Below are 26,682 nucleotides of genomic sequence, written 5' to 3'. Positions count from 1 at the left end.
GGCGAGGAAGAAGACGAAGCTATGCACGCGGATATAGTGGCAGCAATTGAAGCGGAATCGGACGCAGTCCTGACTAACTTCGGCACTGAAGATCTGGCTAAAGTGGTGCTAATAACTATCAAAGCAGCAGTGCCAGCAATAGTCAAAGCGGTGCAGAAGCAAATTAGCGCATTGGTGGATTGCTACAAGCTCGAGAAAAGTATACTGGAAAGCAGATACAAAGAAGACGAACTTGAGCAGTACAGCCGGAAAGAAAATGTCCGTATCAATGGGATTGAGGAAACTAATGATGAGACGGAGGACCAACTCGTGGAGAAATTGTGTCAACTTGCTGCAGCGGCAGGTGCAGCCATTGCCGAGAGTGACATCTCCACGGCGCATCACGTGGGGGGGCGCAAAAAAGCAAAGCATGAATAGACCAACGATTGTAAGATTCGTGAGCAGGAGGAAAAAAGCTGAACTGATGAGGAATAAAGCGAAACTGAGGGAAAAGGAAAAGTACAAGGATATCTTCATCAGTGATGACCTCACATGCTTGAGGTACAAGCTCTTTTGGTATGCCAAGGAGAAATGTCAACACACGTTTATCAGGGAAGGCAGAATCATCTGCAAGATCGATGGCCGATACATAACAATTAACACCCCTGACAACCTGTTTATGATTGGATATGATGATGTGGATTACAAGGATTTCGTTATTGACGTGTAGGACAGATATGGAGTGCGGACGGGGAAGAGGGCGTCTGAACACAGTGTGAAGAGAATGGACCACATCGGGCTGCGTATTCTTACCCTGAATCTCTGCGGGATACGAAGTAAGCTACAAATCCCTGACTTTGTTGAAAGATGTAAAAACTATGATATACTGTGCTTCAGTGAAACTAAAACCGATGACACTGACACAACGGAGCTGCTGGACAAGTTTAAAGACATGGGTTTTCAAATGTTTGTTAATAATAGACACAAGTTTACAAACTGGCGCTCTGGTGGAGTGATAACGGCTGTGAGTAAAAGAATAGTTGATAAATGTGGGCAAAAAATGACCAATAGTGATATATGTGTATGCATGAAACTGAATAAACACCTACTTAAATATGATAAAGATCTTGTAATCTTAGCGGTATATATCCCTCCATATAAGACCAGATATTCTAATGTAGGTTTGTTCGACGAATTGGCACAAATAATTATCGATATCGGTGCTGAAAGTAATTATTTTTTGATTTGTGGTGATATTAATGGCCACACACAAGAGAGGGACGATTTTGATGCAGCTGACTGGGATAAACAGAACCAAGACGAAGCCTCCAATGGAAAGAATTGTTATGCGGGGATACTAGGAACGTTTAACATTCCATTAAAAAGGAAATCAACTGACACACACAGTGATGTTGGGAACTATGGCAGTGCATTGCTAGATCTGTGCAGAAATTTTATGTTCTGTATATTAAATGGTAGATGCGGGGACGATATACACATTGGGAAAGCAACCACAGTGGAAGAAAGTGTTATTGATTATATGATAGGCTCCCCGTTTATTTTGAGTAAGGTCAGGGGCTTTTGTGTGCACGAGTTTGATCCCTTGTTCTCAGATAAACATTGCATGGTAGAAGTGTTATTGGATGCGAACTTTGCCAGTGATGACTCACGGACACAGAGAATAGACCAGCTAAACTCTACAGTTGCAAACAGTGAAAAACAAGTGTTAATTGGAAAATGGGATAAAAGCAATGCAGATGAATTTATAAGAAATATTCAACTTGTTAAAGTGGATAAACTACTATATGACCTTGATGATTTAACAGTGGATGAAATTACAAAAGAACTACGTAATATTATGATTAACAGTGCAGCGATGACATTTCCTAAAAAAATGGCGAAAAACAGAAATGCGCAAAAACCCAGCAACAATGCTCCATGGTTTAATAAGGTATGTAGATCAAAAAGACAAGAATATTTGAAAGCAAAGAAAATGCATAAAGTACATGGAACTGAGCGCAGTAGAGAAGGTGTAAGGTTAAAAAGCAGAGAATATAGGAGAGAAATATACAAAGCGCAGAGGGCCTATGAGAACAAATGTAATAGAGAGCTGTTGAGCATAAAATCCAAAAACCCAAAGCTCTTCTGGAGAATACTTAATGGCCCTAACAGAAATAATGGGAGTTGCCCAGTTTTGCCTGAAGTTTTTTATGAACATTTCAAAAGACTATCAGATTGTGAAGTGGAGATGGACAAGACACAATTTGCAACTTCAGATTAAACAATACACGAATACCTAAGGTTATCGGGAGGTATAAAGGAATTGATAGAAGCCGGAGGTTCTGTAACCTTTGCGACGATGGCCAGCTTGGCGACGAATTCCATGTTTTGTTTCAGTGTAGAAATACAGATATTGTACAACTTAGAGAAAAATATCTCCCCAAATATTATGTCAGTCACCCATCCATGTTTAAACTAATTTCGTTACTACAGTCAGATAAGACAAGAGTTATTCATAGGTTAGGTGCCTACCTGAAGTGTGTCCTCCCTTTGTTTAAGTGAGACTTTATTATATGGGTTATTTATTTATTTATTTATTTGTTTGTCTGCATTTCTGTTTTGCTTTGTTTTGTTCTATTTTGTCATATTTGTTCTATGACATGAGTATGTAGCCTACAGCCCCGCTGCTTGCTGCGTTTGCTTGTTAATGTTGTTTAATATGTGTTTGTGCTCCATACCACGTATGTGGTCGTGAGTAAAATAAAAAGTGAAGTGAAGTGAAGCTGAAATTATGGTTCTCATATTCACTGGCATATTCAGTTCTTGTACATATGGTAACTCCTCCATGACATTGCAGCATCCACGGAGAAATAAGGAGTATTCTTGGAGTGAATCCGCATCCTCAGATTTTATATTTTGTCATGCCAAGGCTCTTTCCATATAGGCAGTTGCTACCTTGTATGGATTTCCAAAGTGTTCCTTCAAGAGTTCTCTTGCTACCATGTAGCCTCGATCAGGAGCCATGTGCTGACAGCTGCGCACCAACTCTTGTGGTCGTCCTCTTGTAAACTGCTCTAAATAATACAAGCAGTCCGCCTTTTTTGCCTTTCATTCTATTCCTTGTTCAAAGGCCTTTATAAATGCCCTGTACTGTAATGGGTCTCCTCCAAATGCAGGAATTTCTCGAGGTGGCAAGGTCAACATACTCTGTTGCTGCACTAAAGTTGCTGTGATTTCGGTTTGCCGATGTATTACGTTGAGGAGATCAGTAGGTGTGTGTCTGCCTCCTTGTGGAGGGTAAGATGGTGGATGCACCTTATTCACTGGTGCCACGGTTGACAGACAAGTTGGTTGTAATGATTTCATGACATTGGTAGTTTGCTGTGGTCCCTGTAAATTATGCCATTGTTTGGATGCTGCCTCGCAGCCCTGTTCCATTTCTGGTTTCCATCCCTTTTGTGACAATTGTGGTTTCTCCCATGGCAGTGGTGTTTGGCTGGCTGGCTGCATGGTAGTGGTCCATCCACTTTTCCTTAGGTCCATGGGTTTATTCCACTGCTCAGAGGCAGCTTCACACCACTGTTCGGTTGCCTTTCTCCGTTCATCTGCCACAGGTGGATAACTGAGTAGCAAACTGGTCTGTTGCATTATCTTAGTTGGTTCTGGATTGAACTCCCTTGCTGTTGGATCTAGCACAATGGACTGTTTTAGTCTCGCCTTTGCCAAGTATGAGTTCATACCATCCGATGGTGCCCGAGAACAGCTTCTCGCTTCTGGGGCATGTAGTATGTTTAACTTAGCAGCTGATGCAGCCAATTCAGTTTCAAGGTCAAGTTCTTCTCTTCTTCTTCTCAACTGTTGCTCCTTTTCCTCCAGTGCATGCCTTTCCTTTAATGATGATGCACGAGTTAATAGCGCAGCTCTCTCTGCCTCCGCTTGTTTCCTGAGAAAGGAAGGGGTACTCAATTTGCTCATACCACTCCTGTGACTCCTGTGACCTGAGCACTGGCTACCAACATTTGAGATGCTATCATCTGGATTGACTTCATCATCAGCACTCTGTTGTATAACATTAGGTGCAACAGTGGGCAAACTTAATTTCTCAAAAGTATCAGATGGTTGTACATGATGAAAAACAATGTCAGTTTGTTCAATACCTTCATCATTATTACATGAAACCCACAACCTTGCATCACGTATTGACTCATTATTAAATAACATTTTTGCTTTGAACCACGTTTCATGTTTTTCTTTGACATCACATGGCAATAAATTCAAAAATGACTCATGCACAGCGTTTACATCAGCACACACTTCTGTCAAATTTTTAAGAGCATTTTCAACTTGCATTTTGTTGTTATTGACCATTGAGATATGCATTGCCTTTCTTACCGAAGCGGCTTTATTTAATTTAGCCTTTCTATCAGCTTGTAATGTTTCCAATTTCGCCGCATATCCTCGAGGGGTAAGTTTGACAACACGCTTTTGAGTCCGTGTTTTAGAAACGCCGCCACTAGCGACGCCACCAACAATGTCAGTATGTGCAGCTTCGGCAGTTTGTAAAGTTTTCCATTCTTTACCGTATCAACAGATTGCATGATCAGTCAACCGAACGAATAGTCCATCAACCGTAATCCGAATACGAAACGCAAAGTTCATCCAAGTGAAAAACGACGCAAAAAAAAAGGTCCCCCCAAATACCAATGCATTGGTTTTAGATTAGCTTAAGTGTGCACACAATAAATGGCCATTTTAGCAATGTAGCGCTACTTTTACCTCGTTGGGCGCCATGTCCAGGAATACTTCATACCAGCTTCGGTAGAAGATTCAAATCCATAATCCAAGCGACTCCCGTTAACATCCACTCGTAGCCTCCAACGCGCTGGAACTCCAGTACCCACCAAGGCGAAAGATTCCAATCGGCAGCTAGGCTTTTGACTATGTTATAGGAGCTCACCTTGAGCTATTGTGTGACCCAGGAATGACCTGGCTGACGCGTTAATAACGAAGTCCACAAAGGCATCTTCTATGCGAAAGTGTTGTTTTGTTTATTCCATTAAAACGCTATCCATTAAAATCAGGCTGCTATACCACAGACAGGTAACGGTCAAAAGCCATTTGCCCTTCCGGGTCAACACCTAACATCAACAACAATGCTCCTACCTTTATACCTGAACCTCCATAGCGACACCCAGTGTACAAGTTCAAACATTACACCTTGGCAGTAGCAAATTGGCTGCTACAGATACATTAAAACAGTAGAAATAAAATGCATGTTTTAAATTTTAAACAAAAAAGAAAGAAATAAGAAAAATAGATCAAATTATAAAAAATTATTTATATAATAATAATATAATATAATAATATAATAATAAAGCCAAAACACCTGATGATGGTAAGACACACTGACATTTTGTAAATAAAGATTCAGCAGCGAGAGAGACAGTGAAAGGAAGCTCTTTTTGTTGTTGTGCCAATGTGTTTCAAATGAAGTGAAAGGGATTATCTGGGTCCCAATATCAACATGGGTATGGGTTACTTTGAGCAAATACAGGCAACTGTGAAGTTCACATTATTGTTTATTTCACATTACAAACAATAGATTTTTTTCTTTGTTACATCAAAACAGATTATCTATATATCTGGCTCTTTGTTTAAAAAATAATTATGCATAACCTCACTGTGATTTAACTCAAATCTCGTCTGCCCTGGCTAATGAAACTGCTTCCAAGATGCTACACGAATGTTTTAAAGCTTACCTACGTCCACGTTCTTTAAACACAACTGGCTTCACTTTGTCGTCTTTATGAATTAATCTAAGTTCTGCCAGGAACGATGTGTCAACAGTCATTCGAGGTATTCGTAAACATAAAAAACACAGAAGGCAATAAAAAGACGGTATTAACCAGGAACATGTCTTACCTGTGAGACATACTAGTGGGCAGGTGAGGAAACCCAGTAGAAACGCTCTGCCTTCAGCCCTCTGGTGTCAGTTCACCCAAGATCGGAATTCTCCTCGGTTCCAGAGCTTCTCTAACATACCAGACACCAGAAGAATAAGCACCACCAAAGGCCGAAAGGAACAGACATTCGTTCAGCGTCCCTTTCGGCGAATTCTTAGTAGTCCGGATAATTTCCAGACTGCTGACAAAGATAACAGAAGACGAAGGTGTTGACTGGTTGCTCTAGCTAGCAGCCGCCATGTTTTGTTGTTTAGCCGTCAAGCCTCGTGCTGCGTTCAGGTGTCGTCGGAGTTTGGTTTGAAGTCCATGGATATGGAAGTTTTTCTGTGCCATCAGTGTAAAAAAAAATCAATGTCTCAGAATATTCAGTTTATAAAAATTCGACATGTGAAAAAAATTCGACGTGAAAAAAATTCAACGTATGAAAAACTGAATATTTTGAGACATTGAGAATTTATCTTAACATTGAAAAAAAATCCGAGGCAAAAAAAATAAAAAATCGGTGCTCGAAATTTGATGGTTTTTAAAATTCAAAGTCTGATTTTGATGCTGTAAAAATTAAATATTAGAAATTCATATTCAAACTCTGATGGCACAGAAATACTTCCATATCACAGTGATTTTTGAAAAGCAAAATGATTTAAAAAAACAAACAAAAAAAAAACAATGGTGCACCAACAAACAATAGTCAAATACACTACCTGACCCAGAAAAAAAAGTCGCCACCTGGATTTAACTAAGCAAATAGGTAGAGCCTCCTATTGGACAATTACTGCATGGATGATTATATTTCAGCTGGCAACAAGTTATGATGCAATGAGTAGGTTCTCATTTCTTAAACAACCATGTCGAATGACACATCCCGTAGTCGTGGAAAAGATGTTAATCTGTTTCAGAAGAGTCAAATCATTGGCATGCATCAAGCAGAGGAAACATCTGAGGAGACTGCTGAAACTACTAAAACTGGGTCGAGGACTGTCCAACGCATTATTGGAAGGAAGCGGAGAAACATCATCTTCGAGGGAGAAATGTGGTCCGAAAAAAATCTCGAATGGTTGTGATCGGCGATCACCTAAACGTTTGGTGAAATCAAATCGCAGAAAGACAACAGTAGAACTCAGGGCTGCGTTTAATAGTGAAAATAAGAGCATTTCCACACGCATAATTCAAAGGGAACTCAGGGGACTGAACAGCTTTGCAGCCTTAAAAAAACCTCTTATCAGTGAGGCTAATCGGGAAAAAATGGCTTCAATTTGCTAAGGAGCATAAAGGTTGGACTCTGGAGCAATGTAAGAAGGTCATGTGGTCTGATGAGTCCAGATTTACTCTGTTCCAGAGTAGAGCCTGGCTCGGGCCGGATTTTTCTGTCCGAGCCCGGCCCTCAACCGACAGAAAAGTTCTCAAATCTGACCCGAGCCCGAGATTAATTAAAATATTTGTGTCCGAGCCCGCCGGAAGCCCGAGACCAGTGACCAACGCAAAACGGCGCCCCCTAATCAGTAAATACACATTGGTGACAGCGCACCATTATCCACCATAATCCATTATAGCTTAAAGCGTTTCCACACAGTGGATTTCCCCCTCTCATTTTCCACGACTTTCAGTTCTCCAGAAGCTATTTTTCTTTTAATGTCCTTCATAGCGCTTCCAGCCAACTGAGCCCGGCTGCACTGATCGCACGTGTTTAATGTAAAGTTGTTCGAATGTTCGATATGCGTGCGTGCGCACCGAGCATGCACAGACCACAGATGCACACAGATGCATGCTGCACGGCATGAGGCACGAATAGCCTACCAACATTTTCATTTATGCATATTCAATTATTTATGTTTATCACAAAAACTGACGTTTGCAATGAACTGAAACCTGTCCTCTGGCTGTTTATAATTTTCACGATGTCTGCTTGCTTTCGAGCCCGACCCGAGTCCGACAAGACATTCTAATTTTTTGTCCGAGTCCGGCCTGGCCCGTCGGGTTCCGACCGGGCCCGTCGGGCTTCGGTCGGGTTGCCATACTCTATTCCAGAGTGATGGGCGCATCAGGGTAAGAAGAGGCAGATGAAGTGCTGCACCCCTTAATGCCTGTGGGGGCAGTGCTGTGGTCTGGGGTTGCTGCGGTTGGTCAGGTATAGGTCAGCTGACCACCTGAATTTACTGAATGACCTGGTTATTCCATCAATGGATTTTTTCTTCCCTGATGGCACGGGCATATTCCAAGAAGACAATTCATGGGGCTCAAACTGGAAGTGGTTCAGGGAGCATGAGACATAAGTGTCCCCCATGGAGCCCAGACCTTAACCCCACTGAGAAGCTTTGGGATGTGCTGGAGAAGGCTTTGCGCAGTGGTCCGACTCTCCCATCGTCAACACAATTGTTCTTGGTGAAAAATGAATGCAACACTGGACGGAAATAAATCTTGTGACACTGCAGAAGCTTATGGAAACAAAGCCACAGCAAATGAGTGCCGTAATCAGAGCTAAAGGCGGTCCAACCAAATATTAGAGTCTGACCTTTTTTTGTAGGTGGTGTCTTTCTTTTTGGCCAGGCAGTGTAACCAGGGGCAGTCCTAGGGGCGGGCCGACCGGGCAATCGCCCGGGGCGGCACCCGAAAGGGGGCGGCACCATCACGAAACCCCGCCCCCAAACGACATCACGAAAATGTTAAAATAGTTATAAACATATTCAAAATTGTTTAAAACGTGTTATTTCTACACTATTACCACATTGTTGTAATAATAACATTACTATAAGTGGTTTTTGTCAGTTATTATAAGCATTTTTTGTTTTTTTAACCGGTGGCGGGGCCACTGCGAAAGGGGCGGGGTGCCGGAAGGGCGTCGCCCGGGGCGCAATTCATTGTAGGACCACCACTGAGTGTAAGATAAACATAGTAGAATAAGATAAGCCTATACATAAGTATAAATACATATATATGTACATGTAAGTGGGTGACTAGTTCCCTGAGGGTATTGCACGAGATATTTTTAAATCCAGGTTAAAGACGTTTCTTTTCTCATGTGTCTATGCATGAAATCTGCACGATATCTTTTAACTTATCTTGACTGTTGCTTGTTTTTAAATTCATTTAAATGATTTTATTTGTTTCTCTTTATATTCTTTTATGTATTTTTAATGCTTCTTCCACTCCCTGCTGCAATGCTTTTATTTTATGTGAAGCACTTTGAATTGTTTGTACATGAAATGTGCTACAAATAAATTTGATTTGATTTGATGAGAGGTTTATGATATGTCAAGTTTTACTGCACAAAAAACCTTTGCCTTGAGTCTTAAAAAGGAAGAAAATAAAACAATAAAAGTCTGTTTTGTGTGGTTTGAGGTGATCTATGGCGTGAGATACTTCCTTCCCTCTTTAAGTGCCACAGGTCTGCCGGTGGCTGAGAGGAAGCTGTGGAGGCGAGCCCTGTGAGCATGGATGCTCCTGCGGTGCCTCAGGTTGGAGCCTGAATCCACCCGCTGAAACAAAGCAGGAGTTTGGTCCCTGAGGCTGCTCTGTCCTTTCCTCCGACAGCGCTGGGTGTATATGGTGTCCAGGCAAGGGAGGCTGGAACCAGTGACCCTCTCTGCAGTTTTGACGACACAGATGCACGCTTCTATTCACTCCTGGGCTCCCAGCTAGGCAGTGTATTGTTGTTTCTGCCTTGAAATGGCTTGATTTCATCAAAGAATAGTTATCCTCACCATCTGTATTATCTTTAAGTACATGTGATGGATGTGAAGATACATTGTGTCTTTTTTATGCTGAGAAGAACAGTCACAGACCCCAGAAACCGAGCGAAAACGAGTGAGACGGCTTTAACCAGCTGCGTGCCACCCTCAGTCGGAATAAGTGCGTATAAAATGGATGGTTGTCTGCAGATACTTTATGAAGAATCCATATTTCTAAATGATTAATTTTGGTGTATATTAGAATGAATACGAGTCCAATAAACTAGAGGGCTACTCGTGTGTAAATGGCCATTCTGACTTTTACAAGATAGCTAGAAATTCCTCAATTCACCCATTCGTGTTTTATAAAGAAAACTTTATAACCCAGACTAATAGCCTTTCTTCTTTTGTTACTTGTTATCCACAATAGGTTGTAAAAGGTGGGGTTATTGTTGTGTTGCATTGTTTGTGCAGATCTACGGGAATCAGCTGTATTCCTGAGTGTTAAAGTAAATCCGTAAAGACTGAACCTGTAAAAGTTTGGCTGACACATGTAAACAGCTAGAAACAGATTTATTCTTCATCACTTCCCAACATTTTCATTAAAGTTTCTGAAGTGTGATAACATTGTGATAGCAGATCAAATAACGTTGTATGACATCATTGTACAAATGAAAGAGAACTAATTTGCCAATAAAGACCAAGGTCTATTAAAGAAGCAAAAAGAGATCTTTACAATAAACACTGTTTTACACATTTTAGATTTGAATGGATCAGCGCCAGGTTGCCACAGTCCCCCGACCTCATCTATTTTCAGCTGTTTAATGTGCAGAGATGTGATCAGGTGTAATAAGTGCCGAGGTTATTCCTGACTGTGCTCACAGACTGGATGCACTCTTTCAGTCTGTCCTCCCAGTCTTTGCACCAGTTGAGACTCCTCTCCAGGTTCTGGGAGCGCGTGGGAAGCTTGTCCAGCGCCAGCACCGGCTCCGGCAGATCGAAGGTCAGGCCCGCCTTCAGCACCGCTGCCTGGAACTTGGCTGGAGATGCTGTTGCAATGTAACACCTGCAAAGACAGTTTGAGCACTTATAGCTGGACATGCAAATAAAATGTCTAATGAAAGAAGTTTGGAACTGATTAGGTTTAACAGGCCGTCACGGACACTAAGCAGCAACAACTTCAAGTGTTTCACGTTTATGTGGACAAAGCAGAATTCCTTTTCCAAGAACTGCTTCAGCTCGGCTCGGTTCTAAAACTATCCCTTGTTTCTTTACATCTTGCCTTGTGATATCATTTTCTGGAATTATGTGTAGTTAATATTGCCACATTTGTAGGTTTTTGTAATTACTTGTAATGATATGCATTGTTTTATAACTGATTATCCTTAAAAACGTACAGAGCCTGAGATCAGGAACAGACAGCTTAGTGCTGGAAACAGCTGAATATGAGCTGCCAGCTCCTTTGTGTGTTCTGGAAAGCAGAATTCCTTCATCTCTCAGCCGCTGATGCCATGATGGCAACACTGGTTACACGCTCCACACTCTGACCACACCTTGTTTTCAGTGGCTTTTCCATTACTGAAGGGCAACTTCTTGGTGTCCAATACTTTGGTTTATGAGTATCGCTCTGCAAAATGGATTACTCAATAAAGAGGGTGAGCACAGCAAGCATGCTGGCGTCTTACTGAAGGAAATCGATTCAGTGACTGAATGCTCTTCTGTAGATTCTAAAACAGGACAGGTGCTGGATAAAGCACTTTCCCCCACTGATAAGGAAACTGCACAAGAATTTTGATTAAAATTCTGTGTGTGTTCTTTTTTCTCTTGAAAATAAGAATGTTTGAAATGCGTAAAGCATGTGAGCTGTAGCTGGAAATAAGTTGAGGGCCTTGGTGTTTGTTCCTTTCCTTTTGAGCAGATCATTTCTTTGGTCTCCTTAAGTTGAAATGTAACTATTGAAGTCATGTGATTAACTTTATTTCTTCTCCAGTGTTTGCATATGTGAGTAAAGCTGCTCTACATTTTCACATGTGGAGAGTCAGAATGTCTACAGAGATGAACTTGGTTCTGTTTGACCTGTTGAGCCCGGGGCTGTGAGGACAGTGGTAGTGATGCCACACCGCCACAGCTGTGTGAGGACACAGCACATACTGGTTCTCCTTCCAGCACCTCCTCATGGTCTCCAGGATCCCCTCATCGTTCACAGTGCCAGTCGACACAGCTTGGGACAGCTACACGTAAAACCGGAGGACAGTAAAAACATTTAGCCGGTAGATGAGGGATAAAGCGTGCCTGAATGTATACGTTGCTCTAGTAAATGTCAATGATTGCTACCAGTTTGCGGTGGTGTTCAGGCAGAATGTGTCTGTGTGAAGACTGAAACTTCTCCATCATGCTCTTAACTGAATTGCCGTCTCTTCCCAGCAGAAGCCAGAACACCCGCTCCATGTTGTATGGGTCCTACAGCACAGAGAGGAGAAGGAGAAGCTCAGAACTCCCTTTGGCAGGGATCAGTCATTCCATAAATGGGAAATGGACAGTACAGCACTTTTCTCTCCAAGTGCTTTTACATGCCGCATTAACCCATTCACTCACACACTCATCTTAGTCAGTACAGTTTTACAGGCTACAGTGATGTTTTCCTTCGATCCTACGTATTCATAGACCAATGCACAAACCGGTGGCCAACGCAGGGTTCAGTGTCTTGCCCAGGGATGCTTCTACATGTGGGCCCGGGACCTTCCGACTGCTCTTCCTTCCGAGCTCCAACCGCTACTGCCCAGCGGGTCCAATCTGCTCCACAGCAGTTACTCCTTCAGGAACAACTGGCCAGACTGCCAGAAAACTTGTAAAAGTTTGTGGACGACAATAAATCCTAAATGTTTTTAGTAAATCCCTGAGCTTTGCTCCAATTCCATCTTCAGGCCGAGATGATGGAATAGTCCCAGGACTGTAAAGGCTCGAGATAAAGCCTCCCTGTGAGGACCTGGGCTCTCTGGGTTCATTGTGTGTGTGTATAGTTCTAACTATGTCCACTCCAACTGATCTGTTCATGTTTTTTACGTTTTTATGTCGGGTTTGAGTTACTAAAGCAACATTTTAGTTACTGTAGCACAAAAGCAAGAATTCCTATCCACAAATTAAATCTCCAGTGTGACTGAATATACACGTTGACTCAGCACAACAGACCCAAAAACAATCTCCCCATTATTAAAACTGTTCGAAACATGCAGTTAAAACTCATACATCTTAATGAAATTCATCAAAAACTATTTCATCAACGTGCATCAGGATAAAAAGAAAACTTTCGTCTATACAGCAATGATTATTGCCAGTATAAAATGCCGTAACACAGCATTTTATCATGTATGAGTGATACAGAGAGAGCCGAGGGTTTCTATTCTGTGACAAGCACCTGAGTGCATACAGTGGGCCGTGTACCTGAATGTCTATAGCAGGGGCCAGCGTTTGTGTGACACTGGGTGCCATGGAAAAGTCACCAGTGGTTACCGTCCGGTGCACTATGTCATTAGAATTCACCATGGCAACCAGCTTCAAGGGCAATCCCATCTGCTTCACAATGTAGCCAGCTAAGACAGAGACCGAAAAAAAGGACAGAAGAATAAAAAAAACTTTTTTATTTGTATCTCTGTACAATGTGTTCAACACACAGGGAGCATTTGAACATTTTAGTTAACCTAAAATGAGAGGTTAAGGATATCTTTTCACCCAGGGGTGCCGTGTGGCTCAGCTGATTGGCCGGGCACTCAATGCAGCTGCTCCAGTTTGTGGCCCTCTGCTGGAGGTCATTCCCTCCCTCTGCCCACTTTACTGTCAAAACACTTTCAAATAAAGGCTCCTAGAAGCCCTAAAGACCCTTTTAAAAAAGGATAGAAGAACCCATTCCACCAACAGGACTGCATACAACCATCATCCATCATTAGAAAGAGTATCTTCACTGTAAAAATCTTTTATATTGTGATCAAATACTGACTGACTGATATTTGCTGATTTGAACTTACATCATGGATATATGCATCCAGAAATAATGAAATAATTTCATTATATGAGAAGAAAATGTAGGGTAGCCTTTTACAGTATGAAGAAAAAAACACCCCAGTAAGTGTATTACTTAAACTGACAAATTCTATTCTGTGAAAATGTTCATTTTAATACAAAACTGACACATTTTAAATGTATTCTGAAAGATCCTGTCGAATAAAAAAATCTTATTTTTCCTGACTATTCCATAATGAGCCATCCTCATGATGTTTTTAATAAATGTCCTCTTTCTTAAATCCTATCTGCAGGTGAAGGATTCCCTGTTCATGGTGCGTTTTGATAAAGCCCGGGGTAGTGAGCTTCACATAAATGGGGTTGTTTTTGGCACGCACACATTTCTGGTTAGATCTTGTGTGAAGGTTTAGCTGCCCAATTCTTCGATTGCACTTTGAGAGCCAAGCAACAATAGTCACTTTCTTCTCATACTTTCCCAGTTAAAAAAGATGTATGACTGCACATCAGCTGGAAAATGGTCATTCGATACACTTTCAACTCTATACTGAGTGCCTGTCAGAAATAATTCAAAGACAAGCAAGTCAAATAAGTAATAAATAAATGACTGACTGAATGAATAAATACATAAAGTCCTTCACACTTGAGTAGAAAGTTCTGAACATGGAGTTGAGGTAGAGCTTGGGTTAGAAATGGCCCACCTGCAATGTTTCCTGCTCCTCCAGTTGGAACCACCACCTCCAGTTCAGGCAGATCTGAACCGGCCGCAGCCTGTTCCATACCGCTAAGCTCCAGGTAAGCATAGATGAAGTGGGCGAGCTGGATCATGACTCTCGACCAGTTGACAGAGTTCAGGCTCATGAGGCCATAGGACCTCACAAGCTGCTGGTCAGCGAACAGACGGCGCAGAGGCTGGTCTATGTCATCCGAGCTGCCGTCCGCTGCACAGGTGCAACACAAACAACACACTCGCTTTGATTAAGACAAAAAACGACTTTGGTTAAGAGGACAGCCGCTGAAGGTCTACCTGCAAACACATGGACATTATCCTCCAGGCAGGTGATCATGTGTTTCTCCTGCACCGGAGTGACGCGTCCTCGAGGATAAACCACCACCACATCCAAACCGGGGAGACCTTTGGCACTCTGGATGGCTGAGCCACCGGTGTCTCCAGATGTTCCTGCGCAGCCACGGAAAACACATGTGGACTGCTTCAGATCATCTACTGTAGACTTTGTTTCCCTTTGGTTTTGTGCAAACGTCTTAAATGAAAGTTTGTTACAGTTCTAAGGGTTCTTTGGTAATTCTTGCCTCATGTTTCTGATGCAGTATACCAACAATAAGTAGACATTTATCAGGCTCTGTAATTGTAAATGATTTGATGAAAAACTAACACTAAAAAAAGAGGATGCTTACTTTCATCTGTAAGTTGGCTGTCCAGGCATATAATAAACAACTGTTTAATAACATGTAAAAACATTTACACAAGGCACTATTTGAGGTGTTTACAGAAATTATTATTTGAAAAACGTCAATTCTGTTGTTTAGTTTGTTCAAATGAACGAGGTTAATAAAGAATCTGGAATAAAATCAACAATCTACATACGTTATTTGGTAGCAGCAAAGCTACATTAAACATATGAATTCCACACAAGCCAAAGGCACAGAAACAATCTTTCACTCTTATTATGTTCTTGATTATGCATCAAAAGAGATTCAAAAAGTGAAATTCTGAACTTGATAATCAAAAAAAATTTGGTTTATTACAATTATGTTTTGTGTATCTAATATTCAGCATACCCTAAAGACAGTTAAATTGCCTACATCCCCCTCCCAGTGGGAGGCTCCCATGTTCCAGAGGGATGGGCGCATCAGGTTAAGAAGAGTGGCAGATGGAATGCTGCACCCATTACACCTGCTGCCTCCAGTACAACCCTGTGGGGGCTTCTGTAGAGTCAATGGACGATACTCCCATATACGAAGCAATTATCTTCTCTAGAACAGCCATGATAAACTATTTAAAACATTACAACAACTGCTTGGTTAGCATTACTACATGTTGTTACATGGCCAGTAATATTGTTGTAATGTTTTAAATACTTGAACGCAGTTTTTCTAGAGAAGATAATTGCTTTGTATATGGGATTATCGTCCATCGACTCTTTTGGGCTTTCACATGCGCGAGCCTACAACCAGCCGGTGAGTGACATGCTGTTTATAAAGTTGTTTTGTAACGTCCCCATGCCAGTAATGTGAGAACCATGCATATGGTTTTGATGGTAAGGCTTGTGACTTTATTGTCGGATGGTTTATAAAGTGGTGTGATGTTTCTGCAGTGTGCAAGTTGTTGTTTTACGTGGAAGGTTTAGAATTTGCCCATTGGCCACCACGTATTTGGCTAGCATGACAGGCTGCGCAAACAGTCAGTAATTGACAACCTCTAGCAATGGGATTGCGCTTCAAATGCCCCGGAGTTCCCCTTTAAGCGCTCGGTTCAGCCCAAAACAGACTAGGCTTTTCCTTTAACAGAAGTCTGATGGTGTTGCCATATTCCAAGATGACAATACAAAGATGTTCGGGCTCAAATGGTGAAGCCATCACAGAGTGACAGACCTTAACCCTACTGAGGATCTTTGGGAGGAGCCGGAGAGGACTTTACGTGGCGGTCCAGCTCTCCCATCATCACTATATCTTGGCGAAAACAATGCAACTCTGGACATAAATGAATGTGTTGTGACAATGCATAAGGTTACCAAAACAATGCTAGTGAGACTGCGTGTTGTAGTCAGAAGTCAAAGTGCTTTCTTTGGGAAAGTAGATTTCCCATCATGCAGCATGCTTAAAGCAGGTGATGTTATGCACCTGCACTCATTCTACATTTCACACATTTACTAAATGTATCAGCATTGGTATTTTAAAAAAAATAAGCAAGAAAAATTTATTTCGGAGTTTGCATGTTCTCTCCGTGTATGCGTGGGTTCTCTCCGGGTACTCCGGCTTCCTTCCACCGTCCAAAAACATGCATGTTAGGCTGATTGGTGTCTCTAAAGAAATTGTCCTTAGGAGTGAGTGTGAGCGTGTCTGGTTGTGTCTCTCTGTGTGATGGACTGGCGGCCTGTCCAGGGTGTACCCCGCCTCTCGCCTGATGACCCCTGGGATAGGCTCCAGCCGCCCCGCGACCCGACCCACGGATTAAGCGGGTATAGAAAATGGCTGGAAATTTATTTCAGTTTATGTGACAAAGCCCTCCTGAGGTCACAGCGAATTTGAAACATGCCTCTGAAGGCAGGAGAGACGAAGTTAAGTGGCAGCGTGTTTAAAAAAAAGACAATTTATTTTATAACATCACTCCTGTGATGTTTTTACGACTATATTAATGGTTAACTCACATACCTAAGGAGAAACTACGGTGTGGAAGTCATGGGACTAAACTCCACTGAAAGAACAAATGTCAACATCACTATTTAGCTCTCTGGGATGATACAAATCTAGTTTTATTGCTTGGTATGAGATATTTTTGGTACATTCTTACCTACAAGAACAGTAGCTCTGCCGTTTTCCTTTCGTAGAAAGTAATCGAGGAAGTGCACAGTACAGGTCATAGCCAGGTCCTTAAAAGCCAAAGTATCTCCATGGAAGAGCTCCAAGACCGACAGACCCTCTTTCAGTCGGGCAACTCTGATGATCTCAGGCACAGAGAAACCGGAGAAGGCTTTCCCTACAAGGACTAGTAGATGGAAGGAACACGGAGAACAAATTCAGTAGGAATTATGAAATCAGTTGGAACCAGTTTACCGTACACTGACTAACATACTAACTGACTAATCTTTGCCACCCTTGTGCAGGATGACTAAGCAAACGTAAGCAAAAGTTTTTATGCTAGCTTCTGGCTGCCTATATAGAAAACATACTTAGTATGACTTATGTTTGAAAGGGATCATATCCCTTTATAAATACATATTATGATGGCAGGGAAATCTTTCTCAGCTCACCCTCCAGGTCATCTCTGGGGATAAGATGAGCTGGGACAAACAGTGATGCGACCTCCACCACCAGCTTGCTGTAGGGCAGCCCTTTCCAGCATCTGAGGGTGTCAGGGCCCAGCACAGGCACCGTCTCTGGCATGAACATCCCTCCGTCTGGAGCGTAACCTGAGAACAGCACATCCCGGAAGTCCCATCCATGGACCCCCCCACGCGTACTGCAGTACCGCATCATGATAGCCTGGGAACGAGAGTCATTCACACAGACTTACATATTCAACATTTCATCTGTGAAATCAGCTCGTATTGTCAGCCACTGTTCTCTTTATTTGTCAGAAGAAGAACAAAAGATTTCAGAGCCCATCTTATATCTATTTTAAGAGTTTGGTCAATATCATCAATTTTCCAACGAGTTCACCTGACATTATGAATGATCAACTAGTCAGAGTAGACAAGTATATGAAAGTACCCTAAACAACCCAACTTTACTGCTTTTGCTACTTTGAGCCAAAACATTTGTTTGCAGATTATTTTTTGTTCAAATTACAGTGTCTGTGTCATGTCTGCCTGTGTGTTCTGTTTCATTGATTAATAACAGGAAAAAGTCTATTTGAAACCTTCAGAAGGAATCCTAACCTATGTCAATTATCATATATGCAAAGTAAGCACATACTGTGTGCACCTCACTGTCCATTCTAAAATCATGCACAGCAAGCTTAATACTTACCACTCTTTAGTACAGGGACTTCAATCTAATGTTCTCCTCTTCAATGATGTAACAGAAGCTCATTCATAGGTTACATGGAACCTGGGCTTAGTTTTAGCTGCTTTGTGGCAGGTGTTTTCTGCACAAAGATGGTAGATCTACTGAAACCTTGTCAGGGACAATAAAAGTTGAACTTTGAAACAACTACCATAGTCATTTCTTATCTTAGAAGGAAGGCAAACCTGACTTATCCTTGAAATGCTATCCATGACTTTAATTTTATATTAAAAATAAATATGGTGCTGTATTTGATTTGCTCCCAGCATACCAAAACCATAGCCGCAGTATTACAGAATTTATGGCAAATGCAGGACGTCCATGACACGGAGCGTGCAAATATTTTACTCAACTGTAAAATCCTTTTGATCCATAATTTCGGACAAAGGTTGATACACTTGAACTCAGGAACATCCTGACTGTTCACTCACTCAGTATCAAGCTCATTCACTGTATCATTTTGGAGAAATTCAGAAAGTTCATTATTTTGAAGTGAAAAGGGCATTATTTGCAATATTTACTCTATAAAATCCCTTTCATCCATAATTTCTGACAAAGGCGTGTACACTTGAACTCAGTAACATCCTGACTGTTCACTCACTCAGTATCAAACATATTCACAGTATCATTTTGGAGAAATTCAGCCTCAAATGTCATTCATTTGAAGTGAAAAAGGTATTATGCGCGATATTTATGCTACTGTAAAATCCCTTTCTTCCATAATTTCTGTCAAAGGTTGATACACTTGAACTCAGGAACATCCTGACTGTTCACTCACTCAGTATCAAGCTCATTCACTGTATCATTTTGGAGAAATTCAGCCTCAAAGTTCATTATTTTTAAGTGAAAAAGGCATTATGCGCATTACATCAGCCAGGTCAACTGTCACTGCAGTTTTATTCTTTTGATACTGCGAAATTCAAAGTCATGACAGAAACTTTGACTGATTGACTCGCTTAGTGAATTTTTTCTAAAAAACACTTTGTAAACCTATTCTCTATACGCTAAAACAAGTAAATCATTATTTGATCTATTATAAGAACAATTGTTAGTGGTGGCAGTAGTGGTAAATCTAATATTTTCAACTTTCTGTTAGTGATTAACACAGAGACCAGCTGTGCCATGTCCTCAGCTGTCAAACCAACACTTAAAGGGCCTAACTTAACAAACTGGGTAAGTTGTTTAAAAGGTTTTCTCCGCACATTTTGCATGCCTTGTTTTAAAGTGGATGACGGCAAGCAAGAGCCTAAAAGGATGAGAAATGACAGCCAATCATCTGTGCTAGGACGATCTGAGGTTCACTCCTCAGCCATAGGGATATGCATGTTTTCCTATCAAGAATTCCAAAAAGAAAGTGTGCATTAGATTGAGATTTCAACAATGACAACATTTTGATCTGGAGAATAATCAAATGAAGATGGTCATCGAAAGGTTGTAGAACAGTACATAATTACTTAGTGATTTCCATGAAGAAAGCCAAAACATTTCTGGCCTTTGCCCTTTTACAGATTCAGTGTGACACCTGTTGCAGGTGGTTCCATGTTGAGTGCATCGACATGGACTCGGAAACATTTCAGCAGGCAGAGAGTAGTGAATGGAATTGTGTGATTGTGAACAATGAATAAACAACTTCAACAATGATTTCAGACTATATCTACAGTTTATAGTCACTTCCTGCTCACACATCCACATTTTACTAGTGAATGATGTTATTTGTTTCCCAAATGTGGAGCTGAGACATGGAGGGTTTGTCGTGATGTTTTCAGTTTTCAGCTGAGTTGTTTAGTTTTCCCTCTGTTTGGAGTGTAATCCTCTTGATTTGTTCAGCTTCATTCTTATTTTGAACAAATAAACAAAACCGATATTAAAAAAAAAAAAGAATCTCCCTTTAAAAACTAAAAATGTGAACTTTGAGGCTGAATTACTAAACAGTCAGGATGGTCCTGAGTTCAAGTGTACACGCCTTTGTCACAAATTATGGATGAAAGGGATTTTATAGTAGAGTAAATATTGCAAATAATGCCTTTTTCACTTCAAAATAATTAACTTTGAGGTTGAATTTCTCCAGAATGATACAGTGGATATGCTTGATACTGAGTGAGTGAACAGTCAGGATGTTCCTGAGTTCAAGTGTATCAACCTTTGACAGAAATTATGGATCAAAAGGATTTTACAGTTGAGTAAAATATTTGCACGCTCCGTGTCATGGACGTCCTGCATTTGCCATAAATTCTGTAATACGGGCGCACTTTAAATCAGGGAAAGACGAACGTCTGCTCACTTGACCGCAGTCTGCTGCTGGGGGTATAACAATGCTGAGATGTGTATATGAATGTCATTTTGTGGGTATAAAGCTTAAACCTCTGCTGCAACAACCACACAAGGACTCGGAATTGACGCCAGTCGGCTAACCTTTAATTAGCTGCAGCACTTTTTGCTAAATCGTTTACACTTGTATGTTCTTCTAATTTATGCCAATGCGCATATTATCATGTGTTAATTCTTAAACTTCCAAAACGCTTGAGAACTTAAAAAAATGATCGAATAAGATTTGAAGGCAGGCTTCTAAATGACATATTCTGATTTATTTATCTATTCTTATATTAGCTTACCTAGGGTCGTCAGTTGGCAAATCTTTAGAGGTCTAGTTTAGCCTAGAGAACAAATATCTAAATCTCTAACTGTGGTACTCTAGTTTAGCCATGAAAGACTTGGCTGCAGACAAGATGGTGGCCCAAAAGGACCGAGAATCTCCGTTCAGTCCGCCTCTTTCGATAAGGCACTGGTTCACAGTTGTTACGGAAACTGACGTCACCTAAGTTACATTTCTTATATTTCACATTGCGCATGAGCGTTAATTTTAGAAACTTTATTGACAAATATTAGTTTAGTTTAGCTACACTTCTTACCAGAGAATTGTTCATTTCGGTGCTATAGATTTTCTGTCAAGCTGTGGTTGAAATATTTTCAAACTGCAAGACAAATCATTAGGCTTCTATCACTAAATTCTCAGGAAACACATTTTATACATACATTTTAATCCCAATCAAGAACAACAAATATATTCTGATAAATGACAAATCTTTTTTTTACATAGAATGGATGGAAAGTGATAACTGACCAGTTTTATTGGACTATTTTGGTCAAGATGTTGCAGATCTTCTACAAGTCTGTTGTTGAGAGCGTCATTTCCTCTGGCGTCATCTGTTGGGGCAGCAGCATCAGAACCAGGGACCTAAAAAGACTCAACAACCTGATAAGGAAGGCTGGTTCTGTTCTGGGGACGACTGTGGAACCTCTGGAGACAATAATGCAAAGAAGGATTTTGCATAAAATCAAGAGAATTATGGACAACCCTGAACATCCTCTCCATGAGACTGTTATCAGAAAACAGAGTCTCTTCAGTCAAAGGCTTCTTCAGTTTGGATGCAAAACGGACCGCTACAGGAAATCTTTCCTGCCCACAGCCATCAGCATCTATAATAACTCCTTGATTTAATTGAGTTACATCAACATTTAATTTCCATCTGGGATAAATAAAGTATTTTTGAATTTGAATTGAATTTGAATTTTCTAACATACTGGAACAACGATTTTATCGGTAAATTAAATCATTAAATTCATGAAATGCACTAAAAGTCATTTGAACACAGTAATTCAGGTATTTACACATGCAGTGATCTTGTTACGTAAAGCCATGACAAAACACTAGTTTTTCCCCAGGAACCTTTCTATAATCATAAATAGATGCAATTTTGCAGATAAAAAACATAATTGAATTCAAGTGAGCCGTAACCTCCCATCACCATAAAAAAGTAAATATATGCTTGGGAATTCTACTTATTTTTTATTTAAGAAAGGACTACCTCTATTTGCCAATTACACCTAAAGTAAAATAAATTAAATTTCAGATTTCTATGCAGCTCTATACTTGTGTAGTGAGGTGTATTGAAGCACCTAGGAAACTCAGTTAGGCTCCTCCCCCTGCCCAGGTGCATGTAACCTGGCCCAATTTCATCAGCTCCCTCTCGCTGGTCCCTGAGGGTGGCTGCGCTGGTGGTTTCTTGGGGTTGGTTTTCTTTTGTTTTGCCCTTATTTGCACCATTTTGATCTCTTGAGTGCTTTAGTTTTACCTTGGCCAGCTTTTCCCGTCATGTTTATTTATGTGTGAGTTTTGAGATATTGTTTATTGTTTTGTTTGTTCTGTTGGATTTAGTTAAACTCTCGTTCTTTTGTGTTTTTGGGCGTTTCTTTAGTTTCAGTGTGGACTGGGTGTCTTCAGGGCTATGCACCGTGGTGAGGACCTGACATCTGAATGGAAGTAAGCACTGAGACCCTTTTTATTGCATGCTGTGTGTTTGTTTTGTAGTTTTGCACCCAGGCCAGTGAGGGGCGCTTTCCCAGTAGTCTGCCTCCCACTGAGGCCCCAGCCCCCTGATTTTAGTCTTCTTTTATAATTATTAAGATTTTGTGTTGCAGTTTGTCATTTGAGTTCATTTAGTTAATTTAGTACATTAGTCCATTTTCTTCTTTCCCAGCAGTTCTCATCCCTCATTCTTCTAGGTCTACTTTGAATTACTTGTAATATTATTTCAATAAACTTTCTCATTGAACCTAGTGTCTCTGCCTCCTCAGTCCCAAACCGGTCCTTGTTCTTTTTAGCTTTCTATATCCTGGGGTGTAAGTCCCCAGGTGGCGTAGTCGTCCTTTTAAATGACCCTCAAATCCCATAAACCCCACTCTATAGCTGCATTTGGACAGAGCCGTTCTAAGAATGGTCCTCCTCGAATTCCGTTCTGATAACTGTCCTTCCCCAGAGGAACTGTTTCAGTCTGCATTCCCACATGAGTCGGACCAGGTCGGGACTGATGCGGCGCAGCCGTCTGCGTCAGCGACGTGTTACTTTAGCGCCACATTCAACAACAAAACAAAACCCGGTAAAAGTAAGGAGAGAAGAAAAAACAGCACCAAGAAGCTAACATGGAGAGCGGGGAGGCCACCGTGTTCATGGTCTGCATGACGGTGATATTAATCATGGACGATCACATCAGGCGTCTAACATGGAGGCTGGAAGAGCTCACAGAGAGAGTCAGGAGACGCAGGATGGAGCGCAGGCCATACTTCTTGGTTTCATGAAGGAAGGAGAGCAGAGCGCCGCAGACAAAGGAGACCACGTGGAGGTTTAACTTATTAAACACGCCAAGGTTGTGTCCGTGTCGTATGAGGAAACATTTCAGCCTGACAACATGACAAGGGGCGGAGCTACCGACCACCAAACACCTCCGTCAGATGTGTTCCTATAGAACCCAGAACAGAGCCAGCTGAGGGGAAGGAGCTGAAATGGTTCCAGGAACTGAGGGCGATGGTCCCGAGTTCCTGTAGGTCCGAATGAGGGAAAAAAACGGCCCCGTGGATTAAAAGGTTATAGGAACTGCCAAAGGTTCCTACAGTGGGAATGCGGCTTTTGTCACACTTGCTTCGGTTCTTTTTTTAAATTCATTCAAAGCACTTGAACATTCCACACACACAGCATGTCTTAGGCTACACGGTGCTTTCTTCTACACATCCATACACCGATGGATGCATCGTGGGTAATGTTTGGTTCAGTGTCCTGCTCAAGGACACTTCAACATGTTCCCCGGAGCTGGGGGGCCACATGTCGCTGTAGGGGGGATTTCTCTCCTGGCCACTGTGTGTTGATTCTGTCCGGTCACAGTCGGCCCACCCGGGGCTGCTCCTTTCACTTGTCTGGCCACTTCTTGGCATCTTCCTCTGCAGACGAATCCGCCGAGCTGTGGGACCTGAACAGCCACAGCTGCAGATTCTCACATCATTGCCACACTGCTGCCGCCAACAGCATCTGCTTCCTAACCCTAACCCCCCCACCCCACCCTAACCATTCCAACCTCCTCCTCACTTGCACTGCTGACAAAACACTGGGCTCCTGGGACGCCAGGCAGGGTGTCGGTACTGCCGCTTCACATCAGCACTCCTACAGCCATGCTGCATTTAGCTTTGAAACCTATGTTGTGCCTCTCATGGCATCATCAACCTGTGGGACATGAGGAAACCTGTGCTGCTAATGGCTGCTGTGGATACTGGACCTGCAAGTGGAAATCATGTGGCATTCAGCAAATCGAGGCAGTTGCTGGGGGTATCCAGCCGTGCCTGTGTTGAGACTGAAAGATCCGGACTTCTGCACAGTGTGCAGCCTGGCGGGACACAACAGTGTGACGTTTGAGCACAAGGGAGAGACTGACGCCAGCAGGGAGTGATGTCTTACGACCCTGCTGGCAGTTTGTGTTCATTTACATGTTTATGCTTTGATCACATAATAAATCTTTCAATAAAGTCTTCATCTAAATCGCAGAGAGAATTAGATTTTTCTCCAACATGAAAAAAGGACGGATCGGTGCGTTCAGACCTGATGCAAAGGTAACTCAGTGATTTCAATATTTAGTTCTGCGGGCAGCAGCAAACCATCTCCGTTTTCTCTCTGTGGAAACTCAACCCAGTTTATAATTTAGTTGCTTTCTTTGCAGGAGCAAATGTTTGATGTAACAAACAAGTGGTTTCACCACGAAAGCAGACTTTTGGAAAAAAAAAGACTTTTGGGCACTGGTGAGCTTTATATGCAAATAGATGGACAGGAAAGTGTGCAGAAAGAATTGGGGGGTGACGAGCAGCAAAGGGCCCCAGGCTGCGACTGAAGCCTGAGGAAGCCCAGCTTCTGTACACGGGGGGCCAGATGAGCCAGCTGTGGCTTTTATCGTGGCTGAACATGTAAGAGATGTTACTGATGAGGCGGAATCTTTTCTCCCTCAACTCAGTTGACAAAATGTTCAATTCAAGTTTAACTGAATCTTCACTCACAAGTGTTCAGTAACCACCTTTATTTTGTCCAAAAACGCTACTTCCTCCCTGACATTGAATCCAGACATTCTCATCCTGACGGCTGGGGTGTTCAGTGAGCCTCTGCATTTAGAAGTGAGCCATGATGCGTTTCCTCTGCTACAACAGACGAATGAACCCATCAGAGGATGGAAATCTCAGGACTTAGGCTACGTGCCCACGACAACGCTCTGAAGCATAAACGCAGATGTCCATTTTTTTCCTCCACAATTTATCTGCGTTCTCACGAGCGCTTGGGGGTGGATATCTGTCTACCCATGGGAACAGGGAAAACGTATAAAACTCATAAAACTCGCAGTTTGCCGATGTAGTATGCACGCCCCGGACGTAGGTGGCAGTAGCAACAATACCTTTGGTATTGTTATATGAGTTATATTGTTATATATTAATAAATATGAGAAATGCCTGTTTTGTGGCTACTTCCTCCACGTCAGTGAAAATGGCGAAGCGCGGCGGCAACAACAGTACGCCTTCAAACTTTGTTTGGACAGATGATGAGGTCCAGTTGCTCCTGAACACAACACTGAACTACAAAGCCAGGAAGGCAGTGGATAATGTGGATTGGGAGAGTGTCCAAAATAAATATAGTGAGATATGGGAGTCGTTCATGGAGAACTACCCACTTAACGTGTGCAAAAAACGCACTTCTGCGTTTTGAACTGTTCCTACGGCGACGAGAGGTTGGATCGTTTTCAAGATCTCCACTCTGGAGGGCGTTTGCGTTTTCTCCGTTTTGAACTCCTAAAAACGCCGTCGCCGTGTGCAAGATAGGCACATCTGTCGAAATGTTCTGCGTTTATCTGTCGTTACCGTTGTCGTGGGCACGTAGCCTTAGAATAAAACAGCAGGATTTTTATTCCCTCTCCCAGCCATCCAGATGTGTTCCCTCTGCTATAATGGACAAATCATGTCAAAGACATGAACATTTCAGCACTTATATGTTATAAGGTAACAAGCCATCACCATAAATATCCATATGTGCAACACGCCTGCCTTATAAACACAGATGAATCAGACCCTACAGTTAATAAATAACAGCACCGTTCAAGTTAGTGCAGCATCTAATACTTCAGCTCAAATCAACTTAGAACTGTTCAGCCAATATTCTATATGACAGGAAAAAAGAGACATTGTTTACCAATCATTAATTTTAATGCACATCTGAAAACATGTAAAAACATTTATACAAGTTTCAACACTGGAGACCATTACAAAAAATGTACTTACAAAATTGAATTCATGCAAATATAGCTGACATAAGACAGAATATTGAACATCACTGCCCCCACCAACCACCCACACAAAAGCCATCCGGACAGAAATAAATAGTCAAAAGAGGACCATGAAGATGTAATTAGTCGCAGTCCCTCAAAAGAAAAATTAAAAACACCCGTGTACACAAA

The 26,682-nt window shown here is 41.8% G+C and overlaps 2 protein-coding genes across 3 annotated transcripts in view; both read right to left on the bottom strand.

The window, feature by feature from the left end:
* The window catches only part of dqx1 (DEAQ box RNA-dependent ATPase 1), a 46,293-nt gene extending 40,096 nt beyond the window's left edge, over positions 1-6,197 (bottom strand). Inside the window, exon 1 of the mRNA XM_075456365.1 lies at positions 5,902-6,197. The gene's annotated coding sequence lies outside the window, so the exon portion shown is untranslated. The remainder of the gene's footprint in view (positions 1-5,901) is intronic.
* Positions 6,198-10,163: 3,966 nt separating this feature from the next.
* Positions 10,164-21,134, bottom strand: thnsl2 (threonine synthase-like 2). 2 transcript variants are annotated; one of them, XM_075455368.1, is made up of 10 exons: positions 20,980-21,134; positions 18,332-18,449; positions 17,614-17,845; positions 17,154-17,348; positions 14,649-14,801; positions 14,323-14,562; positions 13,049-13,197; positions 11,942-12,067; positions 11,684-11,838; positions 10,164-10,673 (listed from the first exon to the last, which is right to left on the bottom strand). In XM_075455368.1, the coding sequence occupies exons 3-10, from the start codon at positions 17,837-17,839 to the stop codon at positions 10,448-10,450; spliced, it is 1,470 nt and encodes a 489-aa protein (XP_075311483.1). In that variant the 5' UTR covers positions 17,840-17,845; positions 18,332-18,449; positions 20,980-21,134; the 3' UTR covers positions 10,164-10,447. The 2 variants fall into 2 exon arrangements, with proteins under 2 accessions (XP_075311483.1, XP_075311484.1); XM_075455369.1 differs by lacking the exon at positions 18,332-18,449.
* Between the last annotated feature and the right edge of the window lie 5,548 nt (positions 21,135-26,682).

Source organism: Odontesthes bonariensis, chromosome 22 (assembly GCF_027942865.1).
Source record: "Odontesthes bonariensis isolate fOdoBon6 chromosome 22, fOdoBon6.hap1, whole genome shotgun sequence".
NCBI classification, from domain to species: Eukaryota; Metazoa; Chordata; class Actinopteri; order Atheriniformes; family Atherinopsidae; genus Odontesthes; species Odontesthes bonariensis.
The sequence above is the reverse complement of the archived record's forward strand: the minus strand, read 5'-3'. Positions and strand labels throughout refer to the sequence as shown.